General features: G+C 37.0%; 1 protein-coding gene across 5 annotated transcripts; it reads left to right on the forward strand.

Moving 5' to 3' along the window:
* The first annotated feature begins 303 nt into the window (after positions 1-303).
* Positions 304-24853, forward strand: SYCP2 (synaptonemal complex protein 2). 5 transcript variants are annotated; one of them, XM_069034436.1, is made up of 47 exons: positions 304-468; positions 1210-1254; positions 1867-2007; positions 2251-2379; positions 3311-3415; positions 4003-4027; positions 4698-4783; positions 5571-5659; positions 6184-6218; positions 6817-6959; positions 7038-7090; positions 7313-7358; positions 7545-7640; positions 8021-8081; positions 8640-8788; positions 9553-9627; positions 10084-10245; positions 10959-11058; positions 11615-11733; positions 12465-12557; positions 12682-12742; positions 12847-12904; positions 13108-13235; positions 13544-13641; positions 13866-13984; positions 14223-14253; positions 14521-14585; positions 14691-14748; positions 15406-15461; positions 15961-16009; positions 16130-16304; positions 16692-16759; positions 17140-17319; positions 18044-18227; positions 18634-18881; positions 18996-19166; positions 19291-19458; positions 19839-19929; positions 20433-20591; positions 20897-21024; positions 21218-21312; positions 21394-21493; positions 21911-21969; positions 22288-22366; positions 22788-22844; positions 23120-23221; positions 24404-24853. In XM_069034436.1, exons 2-46 carry the CDS (start codon positions 1231-1233, stop codon positions 23186-23188), a joined length of 4485 nt encoding a protein of 1494 aa, XP_068890537.1. In that variant the 5' UTR covers positions 304-468; positions 1210-1230; the 3' UTR covers positions 23189-23221; positions 24404-24853. The 5 variants fall into 5 exon arrangements, with proteins under 5 accessions (XP_068890537.1, XP_068890532.1, XP_068890534.1 ...); XM_069034431.1 differs by lacking the exons at positions 304-468; positions 1210-1254; positions 1867-2007; ... (5 more) ...; positions 6184-6218; positions 12465-12557 and having other exon boundaries at positions 6815-6959; positions 14691-14769; XM_069034433.1 differs by lacking the exons at positions 304-468; positions 1210-1254; positions 1867-2007; ... (5 more) ...; positions 6184-6218; positions 12465-12557 and having other exon boundaries at positions 6815-6959; positions 14691-14769; positions 16695-16759.
* The last annotated feature ends 360 nt before the right edge of the window (positions 24854-25213 follow it).

A 25213-nucleotide genomic window follows, 5' to 3' on the forward strand; every position in this document is an offset into this window, starting at 1 on the left:
ACACTGCTTTAGCAAGCTCACGCCCAGTAATTTCTGTGCGTGCGCGGAAGTTGGTGCTAAACACCGGCTGTACACAAAAGCAATTCGCGGCGCGCAAGCCGCGCCCGCCGCGCTCCCGCCGGCCGCGCTGAGGGCCCGCAGCGCCCGCCCCGCCCCGCCCCGCGCCATTGGCCCGCGCGCCGAGCTGCCGGGCGCTGATTGGCTGGCGCCGGTGAGCGCGCGGGCGGGGACGGGCGGGGCCCGGGCCGGGCCGCGCTGAGGGCCCGCGGCTGAGGGCGGGTGCTGAGCGTGGGGGGTGCTCGCTGCCGGGGGGCCCGCGGGACGGTCCGGCCGGGCGTGGAGCTCTCCTGTGTCCAAAAGGGGGTTCTGTTTCCTCCTCAGGGCTGTGTGACCGTGCCGGAGACAGGAGAGCTGTGAGGTGCCAGCACAGGCCTCAGCGGAGGCCGTTGCGTTCTTGTGTTGGAAAAAGTAATTTAAAGTCACCCTATATTTGTTACTTCTGTATTACTTAGTACAGGAATAGCTAGGCTGTGTTCCCAGTTGCTATTCTACAGAAGTCGTTCCTTATCTTAGTCACTGTTTGCTTGGTCTATATCATGTCTGGGATGGGGAGACCAAAGCTGCATGTCGTTGACTGTAGATGGTTTGGTTGGTGTAAAATAATTCATACAAGGCATGAACAGGTTCATTGTTTTTCTTAAATGTTCAGCAATGCAAATACTTTGCCTGCCCTTGAGTATTACACTGTTTTCAGAAGCCTCTGACACCCAGATCTTGCTTTTAGCTGGTGACAGTCACTTTGCCGTCACTGTATATATCATCAAGAAGTCTTTTTCCCATATCATTTGTGATATTTGTGTTAAATGATTCAATTTACCATTTTATGGCGAGGCCTTTATGGAGTTTTGCTGTTGACTCACCTGTCCCAAATAACCTGGTGATGACCGTCTGTGCTCTTTCCTTGCTGGGAAATCCTGAGGGTCTTCCCAGGCCCGTCTGTGCCTCCAGCCATGAAACTGATCGTTCCTTCCTCTCTTTTGCTTTAAGTAATTGTTTATCAATGCAAGAACGTTTCCTTATATCCCCATTAAATAGCTTTTATATAGCATTTATACTATTGACAAACTTTGGAGTTTGTAATGTATTTTGACTGACTGCCAATGTGTTTGTAAAACCTCTTTAAAGTGATGATTGTTCCCTTTTATGCAGCTGAGTTGGTGAATTGCAAAAATGCCAGCCAGGAATGAGATGCAGGTATGTGCTGATGGAGCAGAATGAGGATTGATTGTTTTAATTGGCATGCAATTGCAAGTAAAGTGTTCAGTGTGGCAGTGCAGTGTGGTAGGAAGAAATTTTCCTTTGACATAGCTTAGTGCGAAGTAGCTGGGTGGAAAGCAAGAGGAACTGGAAATTGTTAGTGATGAAAATAAATCATATACATTTGGCAGAGATTAATCAACTGAGGTGATGCTTAAAACGAAAATGTTGAAATCCAGTTATAATTGATTTAGAAAGAATAAAGGGGCAAAATGCCTAAGGTAACTTAGAAGTGTAAACATTAAATATACTAAGTAAGGGGCGTTGATACAACAATCACTTCTGTAGGAATTCAGTTGTAAAATGAGGAAACAAAAGCTAGTTAAGGCAAATAATTAAATTCTCAGTGTGTGAGTATTTGCAGGATTAATGTATTAAATAAGGTGCTCTGTACTTAAGGTTTTACATTTAATTATTTTGTGATTCAGAATATTTGCTTCAAATGCAGCAGGTGATTGTGTAAAACTTGCATCGAATCTCTGTTAATTAGATGTGTTATATCGGTGTTAAGCACACAGTAATACAGTTGCTTTGGTTTATTGCTGACAGTTTGAAAAGTTAATTGATGAAGCTACAAGAAAAAAGGATTTCCAATCCTTAGAACAATTTCTGGCCACAGATGAATGTGAAAATGTCTCTCACAAATGCAGCAAACAGTTTGCCAACAAACTGGACAAGCTTCTCTGTTGGGTAATGTAATCATTGCATCAAAGTCATCTATACCATCTTTGGAAGAGGCTGAAAAAGATTTTTTCATTTGGTTTGGTTGATACCACCACTTGATTTAAGAACCCAAAATAAAATTTAAGCATGAAATCTCTCCTTCAAGCTGCAGTTAAGGTGGCTTTTGAGAACAAAAAAGTCATCTGGTTAATTAAATATGGGTTCTTGTGGGACTTCACACTAAAGTTTATGTTGTAATTTCAATTTCAGGCACTTGACAGACAAGAAGTCAGAAGCATTTCTACTTTACTAAATGCTATTCAGAAATGTGCGAAAAAAATCAGCATAGCAGGAGAAGATGGGCTCCCAGCAATGATAAAACACGGTCTTGTTGGAAGGATAAGTATAACCATAAAGCATCTGTGAACTTCTGAATAAATAGATGAACATCAATGGAGTGCATAAGCTGAGCTTAAGTGCTTCAGGGCTGAGCAGCTCAGTGTTTGATTTGGTTCTTGATTGGGTCAGAATTAAGAATTTCCCATAACTTTGCAACAAATATTGTTCATATAGAAATGTTTTTTGTCAAGGGGACCCCTTATAAAGGGATGCTGCTCTATCCCCGTGAGAGTTTTGCAAATCATGCAATATATAATTAATTTAGATATGCTTCCAGCAATTAAAACAAGATGATATATTTTCATACGAGTTTGCTATATTGCTATCGACTCAGGAATTAGAATTTCCTGGTGCTGTTTAATTTTTTCTGGTTAATTCCCACAGCAGCAATTTTGTACCTGCTCTTTCAACAGATTTTAGTGCTGTTCTGATTATTTGGTGTTATTTTAACCTGCATGTTAGAAACATGAATCATTTGTAACTCAGCAAATACTGAGCAGACACCACTTCCTAACTGCTTTCACCAGAGATATCACTGGAGAAAATTAATGGCAATGTCAGATGAGAGTTACTCAATTGCCTTCTCTGCTGCTTTAATAATAAACAACAAAACCAGGGTGATGATAACCTTATCCTTGTATTCACACCTAGAAACAACATTCTTTCGTTCACCCATTATCAATTTTCAGCTGTTCTGTCTGTGGTGGCAGATGTCAAAGTAGATCTCCAGTTTTTGTGTTAAAAAGTCCCTAAAATCCCCTAACTTTGTTTAGCCTGAGTGAAAAATTTCAGTCTGAGGCCAACATCTGCTCAGCAGAGTAGTGATGCTGTTTGAATCATTGTGGAGTTTGTATAGATTTACTTAAGTATAATACAAACCATTGTCCTTTCCCAGGCTATTAAAATAGATTTACCTTTGTTTTCCCTTTACATGGTCCATTGGTTTGAAAAGTTAAAAGGAATTTTGGTCCTCAGAGGAAATGAAAAGAATGAAATGCTTACAAGTCTGGCTGAAGATTTCTTCATTGTGTTGCTGGTAAAAATACATTGATAATAAAATTTATTTTATTAAAGTAATCAGTAACAATTATCAAAGTAACAATTATCAATTGTTACCAATTTAGAAATAAAATGACTTTAAAATGTGTTTCTATTTAATAGCTTCCTAAGGTTAACATTGCAATGACTTCTGAAATAGATTAGAAATCATTTGGGATAAACAGTTTGCTATATTCACACTAATTTCTTTTCATGGCTGACATCATGAAATAAATTAAAAAAAACCAATAACAGTAAATGCTCAATGAACAAAAAGTTTTCATCTTGATCAAATTTTGATTACATCCATTATTGGTATTGTAGTCCAGTTAGATCTGTGAGTTTTCTTCTCTTCATAAAAATTTTTGTCATTGGTGAAATAATTTCAGTAAATTTAACTGAAATATAATTTTGGGAAAACACACATTTTAGTAGAGATCATCTCTTAGATTCTTTGTTAAGGACAAAATAACTTCAAATTCTTAAATGCTTTTTGATTACTTCCTTCAGATATATGTTGCCTGATCTTTTAATGCTGTAATATTTTCTTTATCAAAATGATGTGTTTTGGGTTTTTTATTGCAGGCTGTGTGTGATAGCAGACCTGAAGGTGAGCTTAAAAAGCAGAAGTGATGTTTAAAATGTCTCTCAGAACGTGGAAAGGACCACATTTCTCATTCCTGTGATGTCAGCTTTAGTTTGAGGTTTCTCTATGGACAGGTTTCCTTGTGACTTGCTGTTGTCAGTAATAAAAAAGCACAATAAGTCTCAGAGATGGCAAATGAACTGCATTATTTTTTTAAAAAGGTGGTTCTAAGGTCCTGTCACAGCTCAGCACAGCACAGTGACCCTTCCTTATTGACCTTATCCTCAGGAATGTCCCCCTGCCCTTACCTTTCAGTGTGGCACTAGAGAAAGTCCCTACAGGCTGTTTGCTGTCATGACCAAAAGGAAAGATTCATTTCCTTGGCGCTGGGGAGAAAAATTCCACCTCCTGAATTGTATCTCAGACAACTAAGTTATAGGATTGACCAATCACGTTTAAAAATTAAAAATCTCCTGCCCAAGGGAGTTACACAGTGATGCACAGGAATAGAAACATAGTTACTATAAATTGAAGTAACTATTCTGTTTTATATATCACTAATCCTATATAAAAAGACAGACATGCTGTATTTTATTTCTGAATGAAAAGGAATCCTTTCCCAAATGTTTGTGACGGGGCACCCTAACAATACACTCTTGGCAACTCTTTGATTTATTTCTTTCCTGCTTTTTAGGTAAAATGCAAATATTAGAAAACTTTGTTCTGAGAACATGTTCCCTCATCACTGATGCAAGAATTAATATTTATGTTCAGCAGGAGGTAAACATCCTTCTTTCTAAGCAGCAGTTTTCTGGTTAGTGTGTTAACAGACTCTGTGGAGAGAGTTAGTGAACTGTGCAGATGCTACAAAAAAGAGAATATTGTAGTGCTCTAGGATCAGAAGGATTGTTTAATGTTTCTCTGGGAATGTTTGGATTTATTTATGTGTTGGGGCTGTTTCAGATTAGTGACCTACGATTTTTTTTTTTTTTTTTTTTTTTTTTTTGAGAGTAAGTTACAAAATAGTGATAATAAAGTTCTGGTAAGAAAGCTGTATAAAAGCAGAGGAAACAATGTGCTCTACTCTTTAGTCACTTGCAGGAAATTTGTGTTCCTTCTAGTACACCCCAAATTTCCCCTGTTTATTTTAGTAACCTCAGGTTGTCAGGGGTTTTTTCCCCTCTAAAGAAAGGGAAAGTTATAAAAAAGGCTTCTGTAAAGGCTACATCCCCAAAGGAATGGCTTTTTAATGCTAATTCAAGGTACACTTTAGCTCCTGCAGACAGAACTCTGGCTTTGAAAGATTTTGTTTCTGTATTTAACCTATTTTTTAGCAACTATTGTTCACATTAAAACTAAGTAATTCATTGAAATTGAGGTTGCTTTAGTAAGATAAATACCATTTAGAACTCATGTAGAACTCGTCTCTTCTTGTTTTGCAGTTACTTAAGCCTGTTGCTTTCTTCAGTGGTATGAAATATATTACAAGGGCCAAAAATAAGAATAACTCAAACTTTAACAAACTTAGTTATATTTAATCTTGCTCCCTTTTTTCCACTCTTCGTAGGTAATAAAAAAACTGAATTTATTGCTTGACAAGATCCCTCGAGATGCCAGGAAAAAGATACTTTCTACAAAGGAGATGTTACTTGTCATGTAAATGATCTTTAGTATAATTTTTATATCATTCCATCATTTGCAGAGCTGGGAGGCAGTTTTTACTAAGCTGTTGTGCAGATTGATCCCTGTTTAACTCAACTTCTGCACTTGCTGTTGAATTCTCTGTGGACAGGTATTCTCATGGGTTATTCTCCATTAGAAGCCTGAATTTTCCTCTTTCCCAGTCTGGATCAGGTATCTCTTCATCCCAGTTGTCATAAAATAATTAAACTCCTATTTGTAAGAATGTGCTTAAAGCACAGTGAATCAGTCACTGGAAGGTTGGGTTGTTCACACTGGAAATTATTTTAGAGCAATTCAAGAAAGCAAATAAAATGAAAATTGTATCTGTCAGGTGATTCAGGTCCCGCAGCAGTGCTCCCAGAGGCATTTACCCCTTGGAAGTCTTACAGTCCCATGGGATCAGGGGTTTGTCTCACACATTGAAAGTTTATAATAAACCTTTACTCTGGGCCTTGTGTTGCTGTCACTTTTTGATGAAATGTTCCTTTGTTTGGCAGGAGTGAAATGGGGAGGACAATTTTGGATGCTGGAGGTGAGCATGGGACTTAATTTAGTATTGGGCTTCTTAAATATTAGATGCAGACCCATTAAGAAACTAGAGAAGGCATTTTGAAGCTGCAGAATGTTGTGATTCGAGTTATCTGAAAAATTTAAATATTGCAGGAAAACAAGCTGCAAGCTGAAATGTTTTTGTGTGTTCAGCATAGGGGAAACACATTAAAGTTTTCAATTCTTCTCTAGAATAAAAGTTTGAAAATAGGAAAAGTGACAAGGAAGTCAGTCTTTGAGGCTGTGAGCTGTGACCACGGGTAGTAGTACTGTAATTTCCCTCAGGGATCACTTTGGTATCCAGCAATTTCCCAGCTCAGAGAGCTCAAAGTTGAAAACTTTCTCTTGTTTAAACACCTGGTGTGGCTCTGACAGTCTGTGCAAGTTTGGTTGGTGTTCATTTTGAAAAATAAGTTGTTTAGTCATTGTTATTCCCATAGTTCTTTTTCTAATTATCCTTTATGGGTTACATATTTGTATCTGATAGAATCTAGACTATGTTCAGCACTGCTTACACCAGTTTTCTCATATTATTTTTCACCTCAGTAGTTATTTAAACCTCCTCTTGTGTTGTGCTGCAGACTATGACACACAAGTGGCCATCACAGAAGCTCTGTGCAGAATGGTGGCAGAGAAGCAAAGGGGAGAACTGGCCTCCCAGTGGTTTCCCATGGAGTTTGTGGCCACTGCATTTAAAGGAATTAAAGATTCGGAGTTTGAGACAGTAAGTCACACAAAGAATATTTCTAGGGAGGGAAACTTCCATTTTACAATTGTTTAAGAAAGTTCTATGTTTTAATAGGATTGCAGAAAATTTCTTAACCAGGTGAATGGCATGCTTGGAGACAAAAGAAGGTAAAAGTGATTTTTTTAATGCTAAGGGTTTTTTGGGGGATTTGTTTTGAGGTTTTTTTTACATTGCGATTAAATTTCATGTTACGTCCTTGAGGGAGAAATTTACTTTGGGATCTCTAAGTCTCTAAAGTGTATGAAAACAAAATCCATTTGCTGTGTTCAGATCTGCAAAATTTATTTACAGCATTGTAGAATACTTGAAAAAATATCCTTTTCTTACAGGGTTTTTTCATATCCATGTCTAACAGCAGCTCTTGATAAATATGAGGTAAGGTACTCTGCCTTCTAGTTAAGAAAAAATAGAGCTAAAATAAGAAGATTACGTTTTTTCAAAAGTATACAAGTAGGCATGGACTGAAAGTTTGTCACGGGTTCAGACCAACATGGAGCTTCTTAGCTGGTAGAAATCGGTGCTCTCTACTCTTACTGTTTTATCCTGTTCTTTTTGTTTTAGCTCCAGATACCACTGGATGAAAACCTGGAAGCGTTTTGGATTGATTTCAATGTTGGCAGCAGAAGTATTTCTTTCTACGTGGCAGCAGAGGATGCAGTAAGCTGAGATTTGTCTCCTGCTGGGTTGTTCTGAGGCAGCAGATACACATTCCTTGGAGTGTGTCAGATTTTATTTCCCCATGTTCAACATGTTGAACTTATTGTGTGCATTCCAGTGTTGATGAAGCTAAAAAAAAAATCCAGATTTCCTGATATTTAGATCAAATAATTTCACAGTAATGACTTTCTAATGCTGTTTTTTTTAAATGGCTTAACATGTACACAGTGAGCAATAATGAAGCACAAATTCCTGTCACTCTGTATAACAGATGTTTAAAAGGTTGGAAATTTGTCCTCACTGAATGACTTTGATCTCTGGATTTCATTTAATTGTAATGTAATGCTTTTCTTTCTTTCAAAATGTGTTTTTCATGTAAGGAGCTTCAGTGGGAAACAGTCCTTATACGAGAAGATGATGTAAACATGTACAGCCTGGAAGGTATTTGAACTCAAAAATGGGACTTTTTGTTATTTTCTTACTTGGGTTTGCAAGCTAATGTCAAACTGATTAATCTAAAAGTACTGACTTAATCTAGCAAAGCAGAATTCTCCCTTAAAGTATTGTAGGAACTGTTTTTATCAGGGACAAAATTGCACTGCTGTCGCATCTGCACTTTGGGCACGCAGGTGTGATTTTATGAAAATAATTTCATAATCTTGTCTTAGAGTTATTTCAATACAAAGTAAGCCATAAGACAGTGACAGGTAACAATATTTCTTTTGATCTAATTAGAACAGTAAATACCTAATTTGTTTGCAGCTATAGTAAGTAATCTTCAAAGAAAATTCTGTGGAATAATATACAGAATAAGTATTTCTAGAAGATTAAATCTCAAATTGTTTCACTAATAAAATTATTGTAGATTAGAGTGAATTAAATAAGATACTAATCTTAGTACCTGAACTGAGGAATTTGTCATGTGCGTACAAACATTATATGAAATGAGATGCTGTTAAATTGAAATGAAGTTGCTTTTCAAATTTTGTTTTTTTCCAGAAAAAGATTCAAGGAAATTATTAACAATAGATCTAAAAAGCCCAATGAACGTGGGCACTCTTGAAGGAGGGAAATTTCTTTTATATTTTGATTCTATCTTGGAAATCAAAGATGTGACCAGAAAGATTTACGGATTTCATAAATATAAGGTAAGATTTAAACACCTTTTTGAATAGTTTTTAATTGATTCAAAATCAATGTCTCATTGCCATATAAATGTTCCAGCTGTGATTATTGGTATCTCTCCATACCAAGAGTTTCTAATTTACTGGTACAGAACAGCAGACTATGTTAAGCTTTGGGAAAGGTGCTTAGTAAGGACAAGAGGAAGTGGTCTCAAGTTACACCAGGGGAGGTTTCGGTTGGATTTTAGGAAAATCTTTCCACTGAAAAGGTTGTCAAGCCCTGGCACAGGCTGCCAGAGCAGTGGTGGAGTCCCCATCACTGGGGTTATTTAGAACTCAGTGGATGTGGCACCTGGGGACACGGGTTAGTGGTGGGCTTGACAGTCCTGGACTCAATCACCTGAAATTGGTGATTGGTGAAAAAACACCATATCTTAATGTCAAATATTGCATATTTAATTTTCCAGAAACACGACCTGGTTGCTTACAAATACTTTCAGAAATTATTCATGAGCTATCTTGTTTTGCAATGCAATTACCACTCATGAATTTACTCATTTAGTAAAACACTTTTAGCAAGCCCTACCTTACTCCTTACTGCTTGTAACAAGCTCTTTGTCCTGAAGTCTGACTGACTGAGGAACTCATGAGGGACAGAACTGCTGTGAATTTGTAGAATCTCTTTTTCTCTGTAATCTGATTTCAGACACTTAGGATCTCTCACTTAAATATTTTGTGTCTTGTTTAAAAAAAGAGCAAAATATCTATTTTGACATATCCCTTTGCAGGATTTCAGCAAGAAGAAGTCTTCATCAATAGCCAAAACAACTGTTCACATCGTCTTTGATGAAAGTGGATCCCAGGTATTTTGCCTCAGTGTGCTGAGATGGTTTCTTGGGTTTGTATAATTAGTCTGATTATTCATAATTGATAATCGTTCACAGTGAAAACAAGGACTTTAAAATATCAATAGGTATAGATAAGTCTAAAGCCAGGCAAGTGGTGTCTAGTATGTATGTATTGTTTTTCTGGGGAAATACTAATACCCAAATCATAGAACAAAACAGACATATGCACAGGGGAAGTTCTTTTATGTTCACTGTTACTTGAAAACCCATTCTTGTACCAAAATTAGTAATTAAGTTGGAAGCTTTTTAAACTAAAAGTCTGTAACCTCTGAATTTTATCAGAATCTCTAGTGGGTGATGTGTTACTTAGGGTGAAGAAGTTGCTCTGTGTATTAGTATAAATATAAAAATAAGACATTATAAAATCCTGATTATGTATACAAATTAAAAGAAATTAAAATAATTCTATAGGTTCTGGTACCAGAAAGTCAATTGTCACCAGGTTTGAAAGAAAAATCTGGAGAGGAGGAGGAGGAGAAACTCAGTAAGTACAAAACTCAGCAACCTCCTGGAAGTTTGAGGACTCAGAGTAAAAATAACAGTCAAGAAAAACCCAGAGGTGATTCCTCCAAGGTAAGTAGGATTGTCAAATCAAAAAGGAGTAGAAAGAAAATGCCTGTCAGTTTAAATATTTGTAATATTTAATATTCTAACCCCTTCTCATTTGACAGTTAGACTATAGTTACTACAGGGTTTGATTGTTTTTCTTATGACTTGACACTAAACTATAACAATCCTTTTGCTAAAAAATTTGTTAGTATTTTGAAACTACAGTAATGTGACAGAAGTAAAAAGGAATTGTTAATGCTCTTTAGACCACAGTGTTCTGAGAATTCTCTTTAAAGAGAAGTTTTTGAAGACATGCTCAGATGCCCCAGTATGGAAGAGTCAAGTATGGCCTCAGAGACTGCTGGGGAAGGGGGTAAAAACTGAAATAGTCACCGTGTCTTCATCGTGCAGCAGTGGGTATCTTGCAGGAGTTTCTAAACCTATTTCTTCTTAGTTTGTAGCTTTGCAGAATCTCCAGGGAATCCCTTGCTGAGCAAGGGACAGGATTTGCCCATACTTCATTGAATTAATTTAGAAAGCAAAAGCCATAAATCTCAGTTTAAAAATAACTGAAGTATAACTGCATAAAAATCGCATTACCTTGATGTCTGCTGCAGCAGCAATTGTCACTCTAATAATGGAAAGTGTCAAGAGACTCCTGGCAATAGATTTTCTGAATTCTTGTTCTGTCATCCTTAAATCAGTGTATTACGGTCAAATTTTTTCTGTTCCTCAAGATAACTCCATCTCATAAAAGGAAAGTGTCTGAAGCATCTGTGCTTATTCCTGGAACTACAAGAGCTTCCACAAGGAGTCCACTGGGTTTTGTTAGCACATGTAAGTTTGCAAGTGCTTTCAGGGCAAAAGTGCACTTTGAAAATGGTCTTTGAAACTCATGTATGAACTGTGATCCTTGGCAGAGCTGGAAATGAAAAGGAGAGGTTATAAAATCTCCTGAGCAGATGCTTTAAACTCAAAATGCTTAAGGGCTGCTTGCTCCATAGACATGGTGTGGGACAGGGGCTGCACTGCATTCCCAACAGCTGAGGGTCACCTGGCCTTTTTCCTGCAGCTGTCACACAGCTGCTGGTGCTGGAGCAAGCTGAGAACTCAGTAAAAATATATTACAGTGAAGTCTTTAAATAGCGACCAACTATTTTCTGCCAGAGCCAGCCTGTAACAAGCTTTGCTTTTGCCTCCAGACATCCACAGTCTGTGAGCTCTTAATGTAACATAGTTGGAATCAATGGAATTGTGAAAGGTCCATAAGGGGCTGGTATGAAAAATAACCAGCTTTTGTTGGAGTTCATGGAATAGCTGTGGAATAGCTCTTCTTGTTGTAATTGTAATGGGAGAGCTGGTGCAATTCTAACACATCTCTGTTTTGTTTCAGCCACTCCTTTTAAAGGGAAATTTAAATTGCCTTTGGAAATGACCAGCTCTACTAAAAGGTCTGATGATGATGCAGGAAATGAGAGCAGAACAAAGAATTTCTATCAGGAACCTCCTGGAGTATGCATGTCCTCTGTAGCTAAGTCTTTTTCTTAGAAGAACACTAATTTCTAATTTGTTCCTAATTCATATTTCAGAGAGCTAGAGTTTTACAGTCAGCAAGTCACTTTTAGAAAATAGTATGTTTTACTTTATTGCATGATGTTTTCTTGCCCTTTGAATTTCAGGTTTAACATGTTTTGAAGTCAGACTGAACTCTAACAAAATTAGGTGCAATTTGCATTTGCTCATCAGTACTGCCCCCAGAATTAACTTCCTATTTCTGGAACCTCAGTTCTTCCTTTGTGTATAATAGGAGAAAGGTGCATGCAATAATCTCTAATTGATTATGCACTAGTGAAATAGCCATAAAACACAGAATACATTCAGCTGTGGTTATGAAATGTTCATGTCTTCAGCTTGTAGCATTTAAAGTGTTAGTGCATTTTTGATCAGGCATTCACTACTATAAAAAAAAACTAAATAGGTGTCACTGACCTGCAGTTTAAGTATATTTTTGAGTGTTTTCTTCCAATTCAACAATGACTGCAAAATAATATTTTTATATTGTTTCTGGTTGTGAATGTCTGCCTTGCTCAGATTCAAGTCAGGCCCCAGACTACGGGACTCTGAAGCATTTTTTGATCCAGCCATGCTTTGAAAAAGGCTTTCATGTACAGAATGTTTTGTTTAGAGCATTTCTTTGGCTTTTATGGGCTGTAACTGGCAGTGTTACTTACTGTGCTTTTTAGAGTGGGCAGAGATGCACAGTAGACAATGAATTCTGTGAAACAGAACAGATCAGGAAGTCAGATACCATGAATGAGGCAAAAATACATGAAAAGGTACTGGAACAGCACTTCCATGAAATAAGAATGTCATGTTTTGTTAGGGAAAGCACAAGTTTATGAAGTTGTACTGCTTATGGTCCTGCACTAATATTTCCTTTTGGGTGTCATTCCACTGTAGCAAATGTGTTCTGAAGAAGTTTTAAAAATTTTACAAGAGGCCACAGAAAAGCAAACTTTAGGCAAGTAATTTTACAAGCATTGATAGTCCTTACTTGTAAAATTATTTTAATTTTTTCCATTTTTTTGGTCATAATAATTGACCCCAAATTAATGTCTCATTTAGATGAAGTGCTAGATATTGTTCCTGATTCTCAGCCTGCTGGAAGAAGCAACAAACCTTTGTAAGTACTGGAAAAGAATTCCAAGTCACTCTTGTCACTCACTTTGAAGGGAGAATTTTCAGGCATTACCAGACCTAATATTTTGTTGCAATTTAAAATGCTTTGATATCTCTAAGATAGATCATCATTTTCCTGTTTTATGATGCATGTTTATTGTAACTGAGACTCAAGTTCTGACAGTAAGATGGTGTTGTCTTTGTTAGGCTGCCTGGTCTTTTGGCAACTTCTTTTGATAAAACTGAAACATGGAAGAAAAGAACATTCCCTGTTCCTGAGAAGAATGTAACAACTGGGGATGAGCAAAAGCCAAATCCATGTGCATCCCATCCAGGTGATGGTAACACTTGGTCAACTGTTACTCTGAAAAATAGATCAGAGAAATTAACTTGGAATGATGCTTTTTTTCCCCCCTTTATTACTGTTGGTTGGTTGGGAGAACTGTGAAACAAAAAGCATTTATTCAGCTCTTTGAAGTACCTCTCCAGATAAAGAAATTAAAAAAACAGAACCAAGACAATTAAGTTGATACCATCCTTAGTGGCAGTCAGAGTGTTGATCATTTGGAACAGAAACTATTAAATACAGAGGGGAAAAATATTGAAACTACTACTGAACCACGGTTTAAAACATTTCTTTCAGCCAGAGTGTCTGACACATCTTTGCATACTCATCTTGCACAAGAGGACCCTGATGTTCTCCTCAGAAAAGAGACTTCAAATCCAAAACAGTCAAAGACAGTGAGAGTTTCTTACCTTTCCACTTGCAATTAAGAGAATTGTCAAATTTTCAGTGTTTCAGATTTGGTGGGTTTACTGTCATGCAAGGGAAAATGGTTTTCAAATGACTAATCCATGTAGGAGACATTTAATGAAGTTTAGGGGGTTGTTAGGAACCTGAAGTTCTGTGTGCAGCTTAGTTCTTCTGTTGGATGTTGATGTTGAGTTTTAAACTGTTTTTATAGAAACCAAAGTCCAAAGAAATGGCAGATGCAGCCAAATCACTGATCAGTAAAATCAGTGACCGATACAAAGACAAGAGTGATGAGAAAAGCAAAGCAAGAGATTCCCTGGGCTTTAACAGGTATGATGTGAACGACTTCCTGTTGTGATGAGTCTTTGTGTGCCTCTGGCTGTCTGTGATGTACCAATGAATGCTGATAAATGAAAGGGGCTGGGCTCTTTTAATCCATCTTTTAATTGATGTTGTATTTAAATGCATGAATAAATTTGCTGAGTTTGATAAAGTTTGTGTTTATATAGGCACTATTCTAATGCATATATTCTAATGAGCATTTGACAAAATGTATCTTTATTTTTAGGACATGTTTAAATAAATCCTGGCTCTCCAAGGTAACAGTGCTTTTGTTGGAATTGTTTTTAATATGTATATATATGGTGGTAGTCAGTAGGTGTAAAGGGAAAGTTAACAAATACCATTGAATATTAAGTATTTGTAGATGTTAATTATGCTTTGACTGCATATATGTTTTGCCATATTGAACTGTTGCTAATCAACCTGATTATCTTCATGATGAAGATTTTGCTTTTTGAGATGACGGTGTCTATGCATGCACAGTCCAAATTTGATAGAGGAGCTAACTTTTCATTTATGGATAGGAAGAAGTTCAGGAGAGGACCCTAAAAACCACTTCTTTTCTTAATATAACTGCTGGTCATGTTCTGTAAGTAGTTACAACATTTTCAATCACAATTTCTGATTACCCACACCTGACTGTGAAATGTTCATTACTTCACTCACAAAATTGATCTCTGTGTCTGTTTCACAGGGATGATGTCTACAACTTTAACATCAGTGGGTTTGATGAGCCTACAATAAAGCTTGGAGTAAGAAATAACTGCAACTTTGTATGTTATGAATAAGATAGAAAGGAAACCAGTCAAATGTTGTCTACTGAAAGTATAAATAAGATCTGAGAATTCAAATTATATCAGTGAACTAAGTGGGGGAAAAGGTTTGCCATGTAAATACCTCCAGCATTCTAAGATATTTAATATACTCTGTCTTAAGATTTTGGCCATTTCAAGCTATGATGATGTTTTTCCTGAATTAAGAATTAAACAGTGTGTTAGGAGTATCATTATCTTAAATTATCCTGATAACATTACTGCCATCCTTCTAATCCCCATTTTAAGGACATCTTTTTCCAGATGTTTGAGCAAAAAGAAAATCTAATGATGATAAAAGATGGTTTTGCTTCTTATGGCTCAGAGGAGCCTGGTGAATTGGGGAAGGTGGGAAGCAGGTGGTTGGGAACTCTTGTGTTGCTTTGAGATACTGAAAGCTTCAGTCAGCTGCAGCTGGTTTTAACTGTGAGTGCTGATAAATAATTCTGAGATAGAAATTAATGACCATTAGTTGCTCAGTGTAATAACTGAGGAATAAAACCCTTAGCAGGTACTCTCTGGTAGCCCATTTAATTTTGTTCAGGTTCTACAATAAATGAAAACCTCCATTTGTTTCCTCTCTATTTGCATTTTTAGCTCCAAGAATTGCGTGTGACTGAACTGAGTGTTCATACAGAGACAAACAAAAAAGGGTAGGATGTTCTGTTTTGATAGCTGATTATCCAAGTACAGCCTGCACTTTCCAGCAGGCAGTTACAAATTTCCAGGGAATGTTGCATGACAAGAATATCTTGGCTGTGTTGGTTTTTTTAAGCAATGAACACCGCTGTGTTGTCCTAGGCTGTTCCATGATTGTCCTTTGGGAAGGTGTTATAAAGGAATGTGTTCCATGAAGGAAACAGTTCTCCTCATGGAATACTCCAGGGAGAGAAACTCCTGAATAGAGGGGGATGGTTTTTGGTTAATGACCCTCCTGGAAAGGGCTGTGTTGTTACTGTGTGCTCTTACTGATAACTGGGAAACAAGCACAACCTTTAGGGTTTGAGGTGAACAGGTAATTCCAAAATAATGTGGAAACAAAAGTAGGTACCTCTGTTTGAATCTTTAGTCCACATATCATAGGAATAGTAGAAAGTTTTAGAACAACTATTTTTAAAAGTATGGTGTAAAGGTTTTATTTCTCTAATTAAGGAACACAACCACCAGTAAATCCAGCGTGGAAGTGAAAGGAGGAAAAAAGGTAAGGGTCAGATTTTTATGGATCAGGATAACTTGTCTTCCTGCCTTTAAATATCAATTATGTAAGCAGACTACGTGTAAAAACAAATCAATAACTTAAGAACTTTTTTGGGTTTTGTAGACTAGGAACAATCGAGACAAGAAGCATCTCTTTAGTGACTCAGACACAGAAAACGGAGGGGATGACAGCAAGACAGAGATCAGTTGGCTGCAGGAATCCAAGAGAAAACCTAAAGCCCAGATAATTGATTACAGTAGAAATAAAAAATCAGGGAAACCGATAAGCACAGACAAAAGTAAGAAACCTTTTTCATATTTCTGAAGAATACTGCAGTAAGTTTGTCCTTAGATATTAAGTGCACAGCATGGCATGTGCTGTGTTGCAGGTACCATATATTTTTGTTGTCTTGTTTCCAAGCATAAAGAATTTTCAAATTAGTTCTAATCATTTATAAAGATCAATTTACAGAAATTCTGTACTTTAATGTGAAAAACTGTTGGAGGATGGGACAGGTAGCAGTTGTTGTCAATTAAAAAAATGTCTTTTTAAAAGAATGGGCTGAAATCAGTTACTGAATCAATCAATTTGTGGGCATGAAAGCGATTCTGTTATTTTACAGCTAAAAGTAATGCCAAACATTTGAATATTTCCTGATTTTTTCAACCTTCTTGAATTGTAACAGCAGATAAATTCTCGGAACCTCCTTGCCACGTGGATAAACCTAAAAGCAAAAATACAAATAAGAAAAAGGTAAATGTAAATTTTCAACTAGATTTTTAATACAGATTCAAAATCTCTTAGTTCCCCCAGAAACTGTTTTAAAATAATTTTTCATAAATATGGGATATTTATCCCAGATCATTTGTTAAATACAGTTTATTCTTTGCAAGTACTATATTCTTGTAGTATTTAGCTGGTTTTTTAGGCATAAGTGAGTTAGAGCGATTTTTGTACATCGATGCTGTTTTTAGTAGAATGATGGTTGGACTTGCTGAGCTTTGGTAAAGTTAAACCTTTTTAGCTGTTCTGAGATAATGCATTTCAGGTAATTAAACCAAGTTACCTGCTATTTTATCTTATATTTGTATTAATCATTCTTGTAAATTGAAGATGGTTTTATTCTTCCAAAGACAAACAAATGTAAACCCCAGAATTCAAAAACGGATGAAATGATAGTAAAATCCACCAGAAAAAAACTCCCTCGAAGAGCAGCAGCAACAAAAAATTACAAAGAGCCTTCCAGTTCTGAGTCTGAGAGTGAAGAAAAGATTCCAACGTGCACCTCTAAGGATGAGAAATCCAAAATACAGGTGTGTGGTTGCACTTGATTATTAGAAATCCATTCCTGCCGTGTCTTTCAAAGTAAACTCTGCTCTGCTTTGTACTTGTTACTTCTGAATTTTAAGGGCCCAACATGAGTATATTGAAGTTAATTTTATTATTTTTAATATTGCTCTTTTTTTAATGATGGGTATTGAGCTGCTGAGAAAATCAGTCCTAAGTGATCTTCTTAGTTTCTATTTCTGAGTATTACTCTGCTGCAAAGGACTACTGTGAGCTGTATTTTTCAAATGTGACAATATTTTGAAAGTATCTTTAAATGGGAGGGTTTAGTGAGCCAAATCTTGTTGAGTTGATGTGATGCTTGGAATGCTGTGTCAGTACATCTGCCGAATATCCAAATAGGATTTTTAGTAAATGAACACTGGTTGCTGGAACATTTTCATTGTTTTAGTATAACATGTCAATATATATGGAAAGGTTTATAACCTTCATTCATTAAGTCCTGAAGCATCAGTAATTGCCTCCAATAATTAAGTATTTCATAAGAATAGAAATTTATGTGTTGAGTTAAATTCAGTGGTTATTGATGTTGGAAAACCTGATCTGCTTATGGATTTAAGTACTTCTGATGATGGTCCTTCAGCTTGATCAATGGTACATATAGATAATATATCTATATCTCTCTTTATCAGCTTTTATGTACACTGTGGTTACAAAGATGTTTATATATAACGTTTTGTACTTTAATAGAAACATATGAATGGGGCAAACAGGGATTACAGGCAGCCAAAGGTACTGCAGATTGTACCTGTGGAGCCAAAGAGAGTGGATAGCTATGTGCAGAAAGCACTGGTCAAATCCAGGAATTCTGCAGAACAGAAGGAAGTGGAAATACCTTCAGCTGAGAGCCCTGCCTCGCTTGAGACAATGAGATGTAGGTATTTTGTCTTCTAATTTCTAGCAGTACTGAATCAAGAAGTGGAGGTTAATTGAGGGTAGATTTTACATTTATTACATGGTCCTAAAACAAGAGATATCCCATAATTCCAGGTGCTCCACATAATTTAAGGAATTGTATTAGTATGTCACTAACATTTCTATGGGTTGGTGCAGTTATTTGACATCAGTGTAATACAGAAACACATTGTGTCAGTGTTAGAACAAATCTGGTATGGCTGAAACTCAGAGGAAGAAAGGGGAACTGTGGCAAGGCCTGTGCCAAATTCCACCCATCTGAGACTTGGAAATTCCTAAGGCTGGAGCAGGGAGCAGTGTGGGGCTTTGGCTTCCCTTGTGTAACTCCCGTTGCTGGCGCTGACAGTGCAGGAATTGTTTCCTAGGTGCTGACAGAGTGTCAGGAGATGTTACTCCAGAGCACAGTTCCAGTGAAAGGTCACTTGGTCTTCAGGAGTCAAGACTAGAAGACAGGGAAGTCCTAAACTCTGAGAAAGAAATCTCTCCCAGTGATTTCTGTCCACAAAATAAGAGTATGCAAAGTCTGGGTGTAAGTCAGTCCCCTGAGACAGCAGTTACAAAGGGGACATTGGGAAGGAAAAGCTTCTCACCGGTTTTAACTGAAGCATCTTTGGTAAGAGCATTAACATTTCTCTAGAGCTGTTTTAACTGAAATTGTTCCATTCAGCTGCCAACTGTTCTGTGCTTCTTCTCTCAATAATGTTTGGGGGTTTTTGTTCATGTACAGCTCAGCTTAACCACATATAAAACTGTCAGTGGCAAAAATTCCAAGGGAGCTGCATCAGAAACCTGTAACAATAATGAAGATTCGGGTTTCCAACGTTGCTTTTCGGACACGTTTTCTGTTAAAGGAAAGCTTCAGGATATCACTAAACCTATCCCCCAAAATAAGGAAGAGGTATGTTCCTAAATGCTTTGCTCTTCAGAAGAGACCTGCAGCTCTTTGTCTGTTTTATCACTTTACAGGTGGTGATGTTTAAGGGACATCTCCTTTCAATTACGATTTTTTTCTTAATGTGTAGCTCAGCTTAACAACGTATAAAACTGACAGTGGAAAACATGCAAAGAGAGCTGTGCTGGAAACAGGGAATGACAATGAAGATTCCAGTCTCCAGTCTTGCTTTTCAGACACACTTTCTGCTAAAGACAAACTCCAGGATCCCACCAAGCCTCTCATTAAAAGTAAAGAGGTGAGTTAGTATATTTCTTGCTCTCAGAAGAGAGCTCCAGCTTGGCATCTGTTTTATCTGCTTTCCAGGTGCTGAGGTTTAAGGGAAATGCATCTCCATATTAAACACAGATCTTCTTGGGACCTGCTAATATAGTTATTTTTTAAATATTGGAGATAAATTAGATAATTATTTATCATATGGATACAATGAAGGAATTATATCCCAACAAGATCAGTTACAATTCGTATTTTAAAAAAACAACAGGGAGTAAATATTTTCTTAGTGACCTCCCATAAAAAATAAATTATTATCTCAACATAAATGTTAGTTTCTGATGGAGACTTCTAAAAGCAATTTAATTTTGAAGCTAGTAAATAAACCAGTGACTTTTCTTTTAGGATTGTGTACCACCATCTCCATTGTCTGCTTCTAGCAGGAGTAGAGTACGGTCTTGGATTAAAGAACCTTATGTCCCCATGGATGAGTCAGGTACAGACATTTAATTTAACACAAAAGACTTCCTATGTGTCTCCATAAAGGTTAAGAAAAATGTTTTATTTAGCATAATAATATGGCCAAAGTTTTTTAATCTTGTTATATAGTTTCAGTATTATTCCATTTTTTACTCTTTTTCTCATTTTCTCTGCTGTTTTAATTATCCTTAAAAAAAACCCTGAAAATTAGACTCCAAAATACCGATGTAGTGAAGAGTTAGTTTTCCAAAGAAAGAGGCATTCCCACTGATACTGGGGAAAAAATGGGGATAATGGTTTTATGAGGAAAAATCCCAGATTTGCTCATGAGTCAGAGTTCAGCTGAATGTCCCCTCTATAAATGTAATGGTTATTAATTCTTATATAATTCTCATGTTTTAAAGCCAAGACACATCTTCCTAGAGTTTGCATCCAATGGGTCAATAAAATCTTCTTTATCCTTCCATCTGATTGTTCTAAATAATGCTAAAATGCAGCACTGTTTCCATGTTTATGAAGGACCGAGTGCACAGACATACCTCAAAAGAACTTACCACAGTGACACAGAAAGCAACTCTGATGAGGCAGAAACAAGCAAAGAGGAAAAGAAAGGAAGGAGAAGAATAAGTTTAAAGCCAAAAAAATTATTTAAAACAGATGATGCTGCTACTTACAGAGGTTGGTCATGGACTGACAGTGCAAAATTTTAAAATAATGTGACAAATTCAAGTTTTTACAAGAAAATATAATATCCAAAAAAAAGGCATTTTACACATTAAAGCAAAGAAATAAAATATTCTATATGTTTGGAGACTGGATCCATATAAAAAGTCAGAAAATTGATATGAAAATAGAAACTGGTTTCAGCCATCTAATGGGTGACATTAATTTATATATAACAAAAGCTGTCCTAGGCCCTGTGCTAACTTCACATAGGGGACTTTAAAACACTGCATTTGACATTATGTTTTGGTTCTCTTCAGTGTCTGAAAGTGTCTCCACTCAATCTGTAAATGACCTGTCTGGTTTGGATGGGGAATTCTGGGAGCATGGTTGCTCAGCCATCAGCATTTGTCAGCAGCTCCAGAAAGAATTTACCAAGAAAATTGAGGCAAGACCCTTCATGTACAGTATCACTTGGGGGGTACATGAGCACACAGGTGACAGCTTGGCTTGCACCACACAATTACATTTTTTAAAAGGGGGTTTGCTGTGATATTAAGCAGTTACAGTACTGAACATACTACAAGGTTTTTTTCCTAAAGTGGAAATAATCTGAATTTCATGTTAAAACATCCCCACAGAACCGCTCCCGGAAAATGGATAATTTTAATAAGCAAACACTGAGAGCTGCCCATCAGCATTTGGCAACAATGAGTTACCAACTCCATGAATGCAGGTCAGTAATGGAAGATTGCTGTTAAAACATCCTTAAAATGCAGTGAATACCTTCTACAAGTAACTGGGTTTGTTTTGGTAGGATCAGGCAGCTGGACAAATTTCATTTTACTCTCACTGAAGAACTTGAGAAATTTGAAAAGGATTCTCAATCCCTGAAAATCATGGAAAAAGAATTCTTGGTTTGTATTTTAGTTGTTTGATCATGAATAAAAGGGAATTCTTGTGGATTCTGTAGATTATTCACTTCATCTTTAACTTAAGATCATTAATTTTGATTTTCAAAGCCCTTTTTGCTTCTAGTTGGGTCAAATTTCAAATAATGCATTTGAGGAGTTAGGATGCTCTTACAATTCTCAGGCCACTCTATGTTTTCCTACATGTATCCACTATATGAATTCCTGTATGTTTTTCCTCCTACAATAAACTCCTACAAGTACTTTATTGGGCTGGTTTCTTCCAGCTTCTGTTGTGTAACTCGTGCCCCTTCTGTGTTTAGTCTGTTCTTGTGGTCATTTTGTTCATATTAGATATTAATTACTTTTAGTTTGGAAAATCAGTTTCTAATGATTAGCATCTATTAATATTTTTCTTTCCAGGCCTTTTGGAAAAAGCATTCCCACACTTTTAGTGCGTACATGAAAAATGAGCAGCAGAGGTCAGTAGGGTTCACCAATCCTGGGGTGAGATTTGTGTTCTGTTCGGTTGAGGGAGAAGTCAGCACAACTGCTCTTCTCTCTCTTCCATAAAGGGAGACAGTTGATGAGATGAGAAAATGAGATTAAAATGTTCATGTAATTATTCTCCAGCTAAATTTCTCCACGTACCTGAGGGACTGTTCCAGCAGTAACAATGATGGGGATATTTATCTGTGCTTTAAATGCAAATAGACTGCCAACAATGGGCAGCTGTATTTGTGCTCTGTGTAGGACGTTCATATGTAGCAAAGCTGTTTGAACTGCCTGTATTTCTTTAGAATTCAGATTCTTAAAGCTTCATTTGAAAAGAGTATCTACCATTCTGTTGACTATGAAGAAAATATTTTTACTTCAGAGGTATGGTGAACTTCTGCTTTGCTCATTTTAATAATTCCTCAATTGTATCCATAGATGTAAGTACAGACTTTTTTTCTGAAGATTTTGTCCTCAGCATTATATTAATGATACATAAGTATTTTTGTAGTTTTTAATATTTATTTAATGTTCTTAATTTAAAAATATTCAGTGTTTATGCCTAGATTTCACCCATTCCAAGGTGTGTGCAGTTACCAGGACTAATTCTGGGTTCCATGGCTTTGTTTATTGGTGTTACTCGTGCAAGAAAGAACAAATTTAAAACACACATCCCTTTCCACAGGCAGGTGGCTGCATGTGCATCTGTATTTCTTGGTTATGACACATTTAGGGATGCAATTGTTTGCTTGAAAATGTGTTGGCAGTTGTGAGCAGAGGAGATGCATTCAGTGTCTTTTTGTAGATGCATCTGATGAAAGAAGACATAAAAGGACTCCAAGACAAATTTCTAAAAGAAATGGTAAATAAGGTTATCTTGTCCTCATTTTTATTTAGTTTTTGCTGTTTGAACACTAAATTACTAAAATTTTAATTTCTGGTTTTTAATTTATGTGAATGGACTCAGTTCTGAGTCTTAATGTTGAAAAGAATCACATTTGATATGTTAAAAGCAGCATGTACAGTGCACCAGGTACATTAAATAAAATCTGCCTTTTTTCAAAAGCATGTGATAAATGTAGTGTGATTGATGTGATAAGCAGTGATAAAAGTGATAAAGGTAATTTTTTTGGACAGCAAGAAGAGGAGCTGTGTAATGTTCGCAGAGGATTGCAGACCTTGTTTCAATCAAAGGCAGAATTCTGAAGTGATTTTTCAGATTCCTTCCTGAAATTCGAGGTGAATATAAACACTTTTGTAATGGAAAATTTGACAGCTTTTTCTTTTTTTTCCTTTTTTTTTGGTTGCACTTAAGGAAACTACTGTAATGAAAGTTTATTTTCCTTAATAATACAAAAATCTGTGTGGATAAGACTTTTCCACTCACCTGTGAGATTTGGAATTATTTTACTGAGTCTCCTAAAATGTAATTTGTTATTTTCTTTTTAGCACATGCTACTTTTAAATAAGTCTGTAGCAATTTTTATAGGTTACTTAACTGACTTTCAGAGAAATCACTTTGAATTGCACTTTGAATCTACGTTTTGGGTGTGATCCAGAATACAGTCAGGAATTATTTAGGGACCAAACCACCTGGTTTGGTCTCAGTGCTGTTTGTCTTTGTTGGATTTCAGTAGGATTTTCTAAGAGAGAACACTCTCAACACTTGTGTTTGAGCTGTTTGAACGCTGTGTTTGCAACTGTGTTGCAAATAGTTGTATTAAACAAGTCAAGAAAAACAGATAATGTCTGTTGGGTTTTTTACACAATGTCATTGCTATTTTCCTTTAAATCAGTAAGAAGTCAGATAAAGCTGCTGTTCAAATATTTTGGGTAAGAATTTGAAAACCACAAGGCTGTGTTGTCTCTGGAAATGATTATACTGCAATTTCCAGTAAATAATTCAGTCCACTCATCCCATTTACGTAAGTGTAGGGATGTTTTCTGAGCCTCTGGTTTTTGTGTGGTTTGAGGGTTTTTTGAGCCTGTGCTCACTGTAATCTCCACTAGATGGACTCCGTGAGATGTTAAACTTTTCTTTGCACCGGTCTGATTGAATTTTATCTGAATGAAACAGGACTTTTCTTATAACTTACAAGGTTTTTAAAGTGCACTGCAAGGCCCAAGTTCCTTTCTTACAGTGAGGCCATGTTGGAAAGATAATACAACAGCCTTGTTTTTAGTTAGTGATAGGAACTGTGCACTGCAGGCCTGTTTCTCTTTCCTGTTGGGAAGAAGCTGCCCAAGAACAGCCTTCCTGAGCTCTCTGAGGTGTGATCCCAAATTGCAGCAGGAACCGAGCACAATCCATGGCCCAGGGAGTGTCCAGACACCTCCACAGCCTCCCCCAGCAGCAGGCAGGCAGTGCTCAGTGCCAGGGGTCAGTGGCTCTGGAATTGTCACGAGTTGTGTCTCTCCCAGGAGCAGAGCAGAGGCCGGGCTGGCTGAGGAAGGAGTGGAGAGCACAGGAAGGACGGAGCCACCCGGAGCTACCCCGGGGTTCAGGTGCAGCAGTGACACAGCTCAGGGCCATGGTTTGACGTTTAAAAGCTGCTCTGAGTTACCCTTACAATATTTTTCATTTTATTATGTTTTCCAACATAATTTTAATGTGTTTTATGTAATACTTATTACCAGTGGAAGCATGTGTCACTGCTGAACAGGAGTGTTGTGTGCATGGGTAATTAGCCAAGTTTAGCTTGTAGTTAACAGTAGCTCATCTGCTCTGCTCAAATTGAAAATGCTTCTTCTGCTGAAGAAACTTTGCTCTCCTTTCTGTTTATACTTTTTGTATATTGCAGCTGGACTATCATTATATTGTTGTTAAGAATTAATGCTGTATTATTAATAATAAAATGATAAATATATTTATGTTAAAAGGCTAGTTATGATGTTACATATTTCTGTGAAAAGCCAGCAAGTTAAAAAATTTCAATAAAGAGGAAAAAACACATCTTTGGATCAAGTGATGGGGTCATTCTAAGTCTTCAGCTGATACTCAAGTAAGACAAACATTAAAATGTTGACACTGCTTCTCCCAGGGGTCCTTAGTTCCTTCTCCCATTGCACTGGCACAGACTTTGTGTTGCACTGTGTGTCCTTACCTTCCATTCCTGCCTGACAGTTTCCCCAGGAGCAGCTCTGGTTCCTGGGATTCCATCCCCACCTGGGACAGAACAGACACTCTGTGTGGGGACTGTTCCCACCTCACAGCAATTCAGTAGTAGTCTA

This window comes from Aphelocoma coerulescens, chromosome 20 (genome assembly GCF_041296385.1).
Source record: "Aphelocoma coerulescens isolate FSJ_1873_10779 chromosome 20, UR_Acoe_1.0, whole genome shotgun sequence".
Taxonomy (NCBI): Eukaryota; Metazoa; Chordata; class Aves; order Passeriformes; family Corvidae; genus Aphelocoma; species Aphelocoma coerulescens.

Excerpts from the sequence above, each read along its gene's own strand:
- SYCP2 (XM_069034436.1), top strand. The coding sequence starts at position 1,231 with ATGCCAGCCAGGAATGAGATGCAG. Across the intron at positions 8,082-8,639 it reads AAACATGTACAGCCTGGAAG|AAAAAGATTCAAGGAAATTA; the intron begins GTATTTGAACTC and ends GTTTTTTTCCAG. Across the intron at positions 21,494-21,910 it reads TCATGGAAAAAGAATTCTTG|GCCTTTTGGAAAAAGCATTC; the intron begins GTTTGTATTTTA and ends TTTTCTTTCCAG.